General features: G+C 45.6%; 1 protein-coding gene across 1 annotated transcript in view; it reads right to left on the reverse strand.

Moving 5' to 3' along the window:
• DNAH8 (dynein axonemal heavy chain 8) overlaps nucleotides 1-12070 on the reverse strand; it is a 13985216-nt gene that overhangs the window by 1183478 nt on the left and 12789668 nt on the right. Inside the window, exon 85 of the mRNA XM_085610239.1 lies at nucleotides 8663-8818. Coding sequence (XP_085466365.1) covers nucleotides 8663-8818 — 156 coding nt within the window. The remainder of the gene's footprint in view (nucleotides 1-8662; nucleotides 8819-12070) is intronic.

Raw genomic sequence — 12070 nt, forward strand, 5'->3', positions numbered from 1 at the left:
GTGCTCATAGCCAGGGTTAAAACTGGAGTAGTAATTGTCGTGTCCCCCAGGAAAGACAAAGGACACAGGTAGGGGTGATCTTGTTTCTTTATTCGTTTCAGTATACGAGCTCCTTGTACCTATGTCCACCCTCGTTCCCTCTCGTCCCCTTTCTGCCCCTCCCCACACCCTTGACCGGATGTGGTGTCCGGTTGCCCTCAGGTCCCCAAGTGTCCAGCTGCAGGGTCCTAGTGCCCTGTCCCCAGGTCACTACCTCTCCCCCTCGTGTCACAGAGATGACGAGAAAGTGAAACTATACAGATGTGTAGGTAGGTGATGGATGCAAGTCTGTCGTGGCATAGTTCAGTGTGTTTCCCAGAACTACATTTCTTCTATTAGTCTCTTTGGGCGTCGGCATGTTCTTCTTGTGCCAGCCTCCGTCTGTTGCTCTTCCTCTAGTCCCTCTCTGTTTCTTGTTTCTTCCTTGTGGTGCTCCTGCTTTCCTTTTTCTGCTGTCTCTGTGTCATCTTCTTCTTTTCCTTCCTCCTTTGAAGTGGGAGCTGTTTCTTGTTATCCTCTGATGCTCTGACTCCGCTGTGATCATGGGGCCCTTTACTCTTGTTACTGTTAGCGGGTCTTTGGAGAACATACTGTCTGATTTTCTTTGCTGCCATTGACGTGCAACCACCGTGTCTCCTTCCTGTATGTTTGACGGGATGGCGTGCCGCTTTGCGTCTGCATATCTCTTCATTTTTTCTTTCGCCTCTCTGTCCCTTTGTGCAATGCTGCTGTGATCAGGTGTCGCTGTCGCTTCTATTTGCGGTAGCCTCGTCCGACTCGTTCTTCCCAGTACTAGCTCTGCTGGGCACCTTCCTGTGGAGTTGTGCGGTGTGTTTCTGTAATCACGTAGTTCTTGGCACAGCGCTTGACTAAGTGATATCTGAGCTAGTTTTGCCCTTTGAACTGCCTTTTTGATGGTCCCCATGAACCTCTCCACTATTCCATTTGCTTGAGGCCATAGCGGTGTTATTTTCCTGTGGTTTATACCTAGATAGACCGTGAACTGGCGGAACTCTTCTCTTGAAAATGGAGGGCCATTGTCTGTTTTTAGTGTTTCTGGTGATCCCCATGCTGCAAAGATGTCATCCAATATCGGTAGTGTTGCTGTTGGTGATGTCGATGAGACCTGTTGTATTATCGGGAACCGTGAGTATTCGTCAATGATCACAAGCAGGTAGTTGCCTGTGTCTAGAGGTCCAAAGAAATCAGCCGCTAATGTTGTCCATACCGCTCTTGGAAGATCCGACATTTGTAGTGGCTCATGTTTAGCCGATGGTCCTATCACTTGACAGAGGTGGCATGTCGCTATGGTTTCTTCTACCATGCGATCCAGGCCAGGGAACCACACTTTCTCTCTTAGTAGCTTCTTGGTGGCTACCACGCCTCGATGTGACTCATGGGCCATGTTGACCAGTTGCCTCCGGAGTGAGCTTGGTATTACAATTCTCGTCCCTCTCATCATTATCCCTGTGTCTGTTTTGGACAGTTCTTTATTTATCTTCTTGAGGGCCAGCACTTCTTCCTTGCATACTCCTACTTCCCAGGTGCAGTTGTTGTTGACGTTCCTCCATCTCTGCTTACTCGTGATGTCCATAGCTGTTTGCAGCGTGGCATCGCCCTTGCTCTCTTTTGCCAGCTCTAGTAGTGTTATCGGCACTGGGGTGTTTTGTTTCAGTACGAAGTTGAGGTATTCTTCGGCCATTGATGTCGTCTCATGGACCTGCGGCAACGGGTGTCTCGACATGTAATCTGCCGGATTGTGTTCTTTCCCTGGCTTATGCACAATCGTGAAATCATAGTCTACCAGTCTTATACCCCAGCGTTCAATCCGGGGTGGCATTTTTGCTGATGGGCTGCCGTAGATCGTCACTAGCGCCTGATGATCAGTTATTATTGTAAATGATTTTCCATAAATAAACATGTGGTAGTGTTCACATGCCCATACCACTGATAGGCTCTCCTTCTCCGCTTGTGAGTATGCCTTTTCAACGTCTGTTAAGCTTTTGCTTGCATATGCAACAATTTTCCTCTGTGAGTCTCTCCCTGGCAAATGCTGCGCTAGAATTGCTCCTAGTCCTACTAGGCTGGCATCGACAGTCAGTTCAGTGCATAGTAGTGGGTCAAAGTAGGCCAGGTGTTCCACCGACATTACTGCTTTTCTTATTTCTTCGAATGCCTTGTGACATTCCTGGGACCAGATGAACTTCTGCCCTTGTTTAGTCAGTTCTCTTAGTGGTGTGCTCACTGTGGCGAAATCCTGTATGTACCGCACACAATAGCTAGCGAGGCCCAGGAATGATCTTATTTCCGCAACATCTGTCGGAGGAGTTGCGTTCTTCAGTGTTTCAACCTTGCTGGGATCTGGCCTCATCCCTGTTTGGAGAAAATGTGCCCGAAGAACACTAGTTCCCCTCTCCCCAGCTCACATTTCTCTCCATTTAATGTTAGGCCTGCTTGCTCCAGTTGTGTGCACACTTGACGCAACGCTGCGTCATGCTCTTTGTCTGTTTTTCCAAATACCAAGATGCCATCACTGTTATTGAGGCTGTTTCGCACTGGCCTTATCACTTGCCGTATTGCTTCCTGGAAAATCTCCACTGCCGATGAGATTCCGAAGCTTAGCCTCTTATATCTGAACAGGCCCAGATGCGTGGAGAATGTTGTGATGTACCTGGACTGGTGATCTAGTTCTAGCTGATGGTATCCTTTGCACAAGTCCAGCTTCGAGAACCGGCACGCTCCAGTGAGTCAGCTTATCATGTCATTTAGATGTGGCCCCGGGTTACGTTCCCTTGCGATTGCTGTATTTGGGATCCTCATGTCCACGCAGATGCGGATCTTTGAGGTATTTTTCTTGGGAACTGCCACGATCGGAGACACCCATGGCGTTGGTCCTTCCGCTGGTTCGATTATGTCTTGCGCCAGTAGACTTGTTATTTCATCTTCAACTTGTTGTTGGAGATGTATTAGTACTCGTCTATGATGCTGAGCTACCGGTTTGATCGCTTCATTGATGTGCAATGTTATTTGTTTCCCTTTCAGCTTGCCAAGACCTTTTAGTATGGCTGGGTATTTTTGTAGGATGTTTTTTGTTTCCGACATGTGGTATGTCATTGCTAGTAGCCCCATCACCTGTGCCGTCACATTGCTGAGTAGGCATGGTGCTGGGATGTCTTCTTTGAGCACATGTATTTCCTCTTGGTAGAATCTGTCTTTGTATGTCAATATTTCCGTGAATTTTCTCATGTTGTCTCCTGGCCTTTTGGAACCCCAAGTGAACACATCCACTGTTGACGGTGATAGTTGTGGTTTCACTCTCATTTTCTGGTATTCTGACATGCACATGATGTTGCATGTTGCTCCACTGTCAAGTACAAACTTAGCTTGGTGGCTTCCTACGCCGATGTCCACCGTTGCTGTCTTCTTTATTTCTTTTTTCTCCACAAGATGAATGTGTTCTGTCTCTTTCCCTTCTCTTGGTGCATCTGACATGAGATATAGTCTGGCTTCCGACACCGGAGCTTCTGTTTCTTCTGCTTCTTCGGAGGAGCTGCGATTTGCTGTTTCCATGTGCCGTGCGTACCTGTTACTTGTCATCCTTGGTCTCATTGTTCTGCCTCTTTCACTCCTGAATTGTCTTGTCATGCACGTGCTTGAAAAATGATTGTCCCTGTTGTACTTCCTGCACTTTTGATCCATGGCAGGGCAGGCACCGACGAGTGGAAATTCGAGGCCGCACCGGTAGCATGTCTGTTCGCCCTTCTTTGGTACAGTCTGCGCCTGGAATTCTTTCTTTTTGAAGTTCCCAGTGACGCGATGTGCCACCGCTACTTTCTTCTCTTTTCCTAGCTCCATCTGCTTGGTGTGCTCTGTGGCCCTTGCTTCCGTGCGAGCCATGGTCAATATGTTTTCCAGCGTTGTTGGTTCCTTCAAGACGCGTGCTCTGAACTCCATCGATTGACAGCCTTCGATGATGCGCAGTCTTATTGCTTGCTCATTGTCAAATTTGTCAAACTCGCAGTATGTGACCAATTTTCTTAATCTCGTTGCAAAGTCATCTAGACTCTCTTCTCCTTGTTGCCACGCAGCGTTGAATGTGTATCTCTCGAAATCAACATTTCGTTGAGGGTCAAACTTCTGAGTGAGACACTTTATCACTCCTTTGTAGTCCGCCGTTTGATCAGCGGGGAACGTTAACAATAGATCCTCTATTTCATCACCTGCAAGATTCAGAAGCAGGTGCAGCTGCTTGCTATCCGGGACATCCGTGGTGCTCATGTAGCGCTCAAATTTCCTGATCCATCTCTCCCACCGGATGCCCACTTGTGGCTCCGATAGGCTGAACGGTAGAGGCCTGCGGAATATGGCTTGCGTGCTCGTCTTCTCCTCATTGTCGCTCATTTTCCTTCTACCTTGTTCTTTATTTATTTATTTGTATTTATTGATTTGTTTCCTTTATTTGTCCTTTTGTTTCTGCCGTATCCTGCTTTGTTTCACTTTTTTTCCCTTCTTTTGTGTCATTTTCCTCTCTTTTTCACTTTTTCTATTGATTTCAATGGCTGCCTGACCTCAAAATGGCCGCCGCACTGTTCTTCGCTCTGATTGGCCCGTTTCGCCTGACTTCAAAATGGCCACCGTAATCTCACAATGTTTCGATCTTCTCCCAGTCTGCCTGACCTTCCAAAATGGCTGCCACGCTGTTCTTCGCTCTGATTGGCCCTTTTCGCCTGACTTAAAGATGGCCGCCGCTCTCGCGAGAGTTTATTCAAATAACGCGCACTCTCTCCTTCAGTCTATGGTGCTGGCGCTTCTCGCTTCACAGGCGGGCGCTTCAATTATTTAAATTGCGCTTCTCTTGAGCGCTGCTTACCGCATTACTTGTTCCGCGGCCGGGGTGGGCTCCCGCGCCGTTTTCCGCTTCACTGCTTCCTCAGACCAGGGTGGGCTCCTGGCTTTTCTGATCGTGCAGTCGGCGCGATGATCGGGATGATCGTCGATCGTCGCGATTCTTCTTTAGTCGTCCGGCGGACCAGGGTGGGCTCCTGGTTCGTCACGCCGGCTTCGGGTCGGGAGGATGACGATTTTGCTTCCTGTGGATCCCACCTTTCGTCGCCAGTTGTCGTGTCCCCCAGGAAAGACAAAGGACACAGGTAGGGGTGATCTTGTTTCTTTATTCGTTTCAGTACACGAGCTCCTTGTACCTATGTCCACCCTCGTTCCCTCTCGTCCCCTTTCTGCCCCTCCCCACACCCTTGACCGGATGTGGTGTCCGGTTGCCCTCGGGTCCCCAAGTGTCCAGCTGCAGGGTCCTAGTGCCCTGTCCCCAGGTCACTACAGTAATTGTCTCTCCATTGAAAGTGGAGGTCTCTTCTGGGTTGTCCACTGTCTCTGATGATGTTTGCTCGGACCATGAAGCCCCAGGCTTGTCTGCTGCCCCAGAGGAGACCAAAGTAAAGGATGATATTGGAAGGGCGCTGAAATTCTGTTTCCTTAGAAATGGATGACGCTTTACTACATTTACGAGAGGCCCACCCTCGAGATGTGATGCAGGTCGAAAACGAGTTTGGTAAATTTTGTGGGCTTCAGATTAACTGGACAAAATCGTGTTTATTTCTGCTTCGCCTGCTCTCAGATGTCACCCATCAGTAATACAATGATACTCGGTTGACATATTGATTTGACACATTTTATTACTTTGGGTCCAGGTATATTAGAGGGAGGAGGGGCTATTGATGGAGGGAAATCTGACGTATGTCGGCCACCAAGAGGTCGATATCGTTCTGGAACAGTCTATCCCTCTCCCAAATGGGTAGGGTTGCGATGGCCAAAATGCTGGCGCTCCCAAGATTGCCCTACTGGTTTGTGGCCCTACCAATAGCTATTAAAGTCAGATTCTCCAGGGAACTTCAGGGAGTCCTTTCTAACTTAATATGGGGGACTGGAAGAAGGCGGAAGCCCTCATCAAACACCTACACTTCAGGGGTATGTGAGGGCATCCTATTATAAGTACATTATTTAGCTGTCTAGGTGCAGTGGATGGTGAGATGGATGGAGGGAGGGGACTGTGGTTGAAAAAGAAGACATACAGCGGCATTCCCTGAGGGGATATCTGGTCATGGTTTTTTTAATTTATTTTTTTAAACATTTTTATCAGAAAGGCCTATCTATTCCGTCCAGCTATTGGTGCGTGTAGACAGAGCATGTTGGATGAAATGGCTGAAGAAACTCACTGTATAATGTATTGTTGCCCAACTACACGTGCATGAGTAGTGACTTAAGAAGAAAATGAGATGTCCAATGGACGTGCTTTATGGAACATTTACAAACCGTCTTACATACTCCACATTTTAAATATACAATTTAGTTATGTGAACCAGATGTAGCTGTCCCCTAAGTGTCTCAGCAAGATATATGCTGAAGTATCTTCTGAGTGTCCATGATGTGGCTCAAAGGATGAAGAGTTTTACCATGTGGTTTGGACATGTGCATTTGTGGTTCTTTATTGACCTGCTGTGGTGGCAGTTGTGCTGTACAATATTGAAAGTTTGATCTTGAGGACAGCAATGGTGTGTCTATTGAGTCATTTCCCCAGATCAAAGCACACCAAGTACACCTGCAGATTTGTTGCCCTGATATTAGTATTTGAAGTAGCCATATTCTGGAAATTAGCATCTGTCTCGAGCATTCTGGTATGGCAGCAGGACAGAAGGCTATGGGCACGTGCTGAAGCGGGCACATTAAGATGAATTGCAGCACCAGATAGAAAACGGAGAGCATGTGATGAATGGGATGCGATCATTGTCGAACTGGAAGCGAAATGTGACAAACGTCCTCTTTAAGTCCCCCAGAGTAGCTGGGCATGTATACACCAGAGAAGGATATCTGGGTGGGATAATGGGTGCGTCATTATGGAAGCGGCACAAGTGGGTATATAGATTCCTCATGGGGTCCTTTGTTTGACAAGGGTGTCCCCATCTTCCCCACAAGTATATAGAACTATTGGTTCTATTTGCTTTCTCTTTTCCTTGCATTGACTGCACTGTCCTGTTTAGATATTTGGAATATACTATTTGGTGTGGACTTTTGATTTTCAATGAATGGATAGTGATAGTCACTAAGCTGTTGCTGAAAACATGTGTTTACCAGTTTTAATGTGTGTTAATTGTAGACGTTGATGTTTCTATGTAGCACAATCGGGATTCTGCAAAACAAATAAAAAGCAATTGAATTTTTTTTAAAAAGCTACCAGCTTACTAAAAGCCATAAACTGAGCACCACTCTCTCACAGTTCTTCATCCGTCCTACTGCGAAGTGCTGTATCCCATAACACAATAACTGCACTTTGGTGGTCATCATGTACAACATGGAAATACTTTCCACATAGGATCAAAACAAAAAAACAAAAAACACATTTCCAACCACACACTCTACAAGGAATAGCATGCAACCCTTGTAGGTGAGAGCTTCAGAGCCCAACATAGGGGTAATAAATGCTATATAAATGTACAATGTTGACTGAGCTGTCGGTCATCCACCGGTGGGGTTAACGTAGGCTCTGCCGTCGGAAACATCACAGAACCCCTGGCTCTAAATAGAGTAAGCGAAATGCATGTTTGGTAGACACGGTACACAGCCATGTTTTTGGTGGTGTACTATGCATGAAAAACTCGAATATGCCTCATTGAATATGAATCCAGTCCATGGTAAAGGAGGTTTTGAAGACCTGGCCTTTCAACAACTAACTTGACAGCACTGTGCTTTGATTTGGACGCTTCCTTCCCTGTGTTTACTTAACACCAGGACACCTTTCGCGATATTTACCGCACTTTACAAAACTGGTAATATAACATTCCACCATCCATCTGCAAAGGAAGTAACATCACTGGCATTCCCATCAGCCACATGCACAGGAAGTGACACCACTGGATCTCCCCTAATCCATCAGCACAGAAATTGGCATCACTGGTTTTCCACCAAAACTGTCTTTAAAAGAAGAAGCCAACTAAGATGACTCATTTCCTAAATCCATCTGCATAGGAAGTGACATCACTAGATTTCCCTTCATCCATCTGCACAGGAAGTGACATAGCTGGATTTCCCATCATCCATCTGCACGGGAAGTGACATCACTCCTCCCCACTTCAGGGACCTACTCAAAGGTGGCCGCAGTGCTAGCGCACCGCTGGTGAGCAGAAGGCATACCAAAGGCAAGCCCATCTGCACCCACCCACTCCTGTACCATGCCCAGCACCAGGAACCCTGGTCCTCTCCTCTCCCGCTGCAACCTTCTGCACCCTCAATGCCTCCATACGCTGCTGCCTTGCCCCACCACACTAGACCAAGGATCGTTCTACACTTCTCGCAAAGTTCCATGCACTTACTCACACCCAACACTCACTGCACCAGCAGCGAAAGCTTCCAATACCCCCTCTCTCATACGCACACAGTCCTGCAACCACCCACACACACTCTGAACTTGCATAACACTTCTCAACTCCTGCTTACTCTCCAAAAATAATCATACAAAGAGATTTTCTGTCCGTATCATTGGTGACTACAGATTGGTCTAAGAAAACTGCCCGTTTTGTTTGATGGCCGCTTTGATATTGCAAAAAAACAATACCTGTACAACTGAATGCAGGAATGCAACAGTATAAAGCAAAGGTTTCCACATGGGCAGATTGCTGACATCCAACATATCTTGACTGATTCCTGCAAATGTTCTCTTCAAACCAGCGCGCATTCCCTGAGGGGGCTCATTTGTAAACTTTATAGATATCTGTTGAATAAAAAGAGCAATGTGTTATTTTAAGGCAATTGAAATGATAAAAAATGCATTGCATAATTCAGTACACTGAATGGAGACAGACTTACTGGAACAGTGAACTTGATTTAAGTATACATAGGTAATCAACCTAAAGCTATAGTGCTTTTCAGCTCAGTCCCTGATATAGTTTAAGCCAGTAACTGGAACTTCTTGATACCAAGACATGGAACACCCATTGCAATATACTTTCAATTATTGATTTAGAACACCGAGAGCCACCATTGCACAGAGACACTCAGAAAGTAGAAAAAGCATTGGCGGAACCAACAAATCTCGTTTTATGTAAATAGTATATACACTACCAAATCCAGTAGATCTGACCTGTAACTGGACATTCATTCATATCTTTCAACCTTGCTAATACTTGATTTTTAGACATCCCTTCAGTGGGAATCACGTGTTTGTTGTAGCAGGCTGCAGTACCTTAGGTAAGTGATAGAGGTCCCCGGAGCCAGACACAAATTCTTTCTATAAGAGGCTTCCTGGAGTGAGCACTAATCCTTCTCTTGGAGGGCTGCAGTACCTTAGGGTTATCAGAGTGTACTGAAATCAGACAAAAATATTTTCTGAAGCAGTGGTGCAGTATCTTATGCAATTACTCAAGGTCCCAAAGGGGGCCACCAGCATTCCTTCAATTTCAGCATACTAGAGAAATATGAATAGAGCTGATGTCCTTAAATCTCTTTTGTCAAAAGTTAAACGAAATAGGAGCAAAGTTTGGTTGTGCTTTTGTTGTCAGCAGGCATCAATGAACAGAATTGTATGAAACGAGTTCAACTCTTTTTAATATATATATTGCTCCATTGGCAGATTTGATTGCCTCTTTTGGGTTTCAATGTTATGGTTATGCTGATGATAGGGCGATAAACAGTCGTCTTTGTTTTGTTTGTATGGATGCAGTCAGCCAGGGGAGCACACCTGATTTGTTAAAACTGCCCTCACCCACAACAAGTTGTGGCATGCTTCATCATAGGGCTGCTACTAACGCCTCTGCAGAGACCAACGCTAGAGACGGAGCAATAGGGAGGGGTAGACAATACAACAGTGATAAAGAAACAATCCTATTCACAGAAACTGTAGGATAGTCTGCAACATTAAAAGAATCCTAATTAGAAAACCACCATCTTATTGCAACACAACTCTATATAGTTGAAGAAGTCATAAAAGAAGAGTTATACCTTCAAAGGAGTATTAGGGTCCCCTAAAGTGCTTCCAAATGTCATTCCATTATTCAGCAAAACAAATAACAGGTGAGATCCAGTATGTGCCAATTCACGGGCACCTCACCAGAGAAATCTAGACAAATAAGTAAAATCAAGCCTCAGCACGTCATTTGTGAAAAACCCCAAAATCAATATCGTGGTAGGACAAGATAAATCGTATCTGAATGCGAGCCCATGCAAAGAGGGGCCTTAATCTTCACTTTTGTTGAGGAGAAAAGATTCCTCACTGAAGGGGCACACCACCCATCACCGTTAATGCCTTAAAAAATGTGCGAATAAATATGTCTCAATATTGTAGGTCGCGTACGAAAAGGGCTTGCACGTCTTACCTCCCCGATGCCATGCCTGCAAATAGAAACAAGCATTTGCAATGCAATAGGTCTCGCATTATAAAAGTTTGAGCTGTTGGCATTGCTAATAATAATGCAACACTAGAAACTCCAAGATTCAGTAATGTGAGACCTATTGCATTGCAATTGTTTTTTTTTTATTTTATTTTTTTTATATAGCACGAACTTGAGTGAAAGGTGTGCATTTATGTTGCATTGAGTACAATGTAATTATGTGGCACAGATTGGAATTGTGTGGAGAGTATTTATGTTGCATTAAGTAGAGAGTAATTACGTGGCGTGCAATTATGTAGTACTGAGTGGTATGTGGAGTGTATTTATGTTGTACTGAATACAGGGTAATTATGTGATGTGTAATTATGTGGTACTGAGTGGTATTATGTTGAGTGTAGTTATGTACTCTACTCAATGCAACATAAATACACACCTTTCACTCAAGTTCGTGCTATATAAAAATAAAACAACAAAAAAAAAAACCAATTGGCCCTGAGTTTGTCCTGAATCCGATGCTGCTGGAGTCCGTCTGGTTAAGCCACCACACGGGTCATCGCTCCCATCGTAGCTGGTAAATCACCAATAGAATAGTTAGGGGGTTGAGGGGTTATGCGGACTAGCACATAGTAGCACCATATCCACTTTACAACAGCAGGCACTGCCCTACTCCCATACCGGCCGCTGGAAGTGGTGCTACTATGATGAGTAACAATGGCAGGTGATTGCCCAGTGTACAGTAGAGTAAAGATGGCCTGCGCGGATGAAGATATAACAAGTGTTATGCCCAGCCTACAGTGCAGAATACAGAGGCTGCGCGTGGGGGCTGCAGCCGGGAGTGATGCAATGAGCAGTTACCCATGCAGAGTGGAGCAGAATCCCTACCAACCCGCCTCTCCTGTGTTTCTGGCTCAAATGCTGGTATTTGTTGTTTCACCCCCACTTCTAATCCGTGCAGTTCCTCACGTTCAGACTTTATACCAGATGTATCTGTGTGTGTGGTTTTCTTGTGTGTGTGACGTCCCTTGTGTGTCCTTGATAATAAAGGTAAAGTGAACCAGCTGCAATACTTCACTGGGATTCCCCTGACTGTGACCCAAATATGCTTGCAATACAAGGGTTCTTTAGTTTCAGGTTGGGAGGGGCAGTGCAGTACATGTTTTGCATCGCTGCTGAGTGGCGGTGTGTGTGTCGTGGGATATATTTTTAGCCAAGCCTCACTTGTTAGCCAGCAGTACCTTTCATAGTGTCATTTTGAGCAAATGTTTGCATTGTTGTCGAAAGTTAAGCGTGCAAGCTGTGTGCATCTGTGAGTGCACACAGCGAGTCCCTCTGGTGCGAGGGCCGTGATCTGTGCATTCTCTTCAACATCCTGTGATTCTGGGCAAATCACTTAATCTCCCTGCGTCTACCAAGTAATGAATGTGTCCTTGTGTAACGTAACTGGGGCTCATGTAAAGAGCTCCAACACCTTTGGGTCGAGTTCACGCTATATAAATCTGCACACCAAAAAAATAGATTGAGTTACCTGCGCACTAGCCGTGTTCTCTTGGGTCTTTATTTGCATTCGCTCCTGTGGTAGTTCACAACCCTCATAAATGCAGTGAGTGTTCTTTGTCTAGATGGCTGGGATAAAACGT

The sequence above is a fragment of the Triturus cristatus genome, chromosome 6 (assembly GCF_964204655.1).
Source record: "Triturus cristatus chromosome 6, aTriCri1.1, whole genome shotgun sequence".
NCBI classification, from domain to species: Eukaryota; Metazoa; Chordata; class Amphibia; order Caudata; family Salamandridae; genus Triturus; species Triturus cristatus.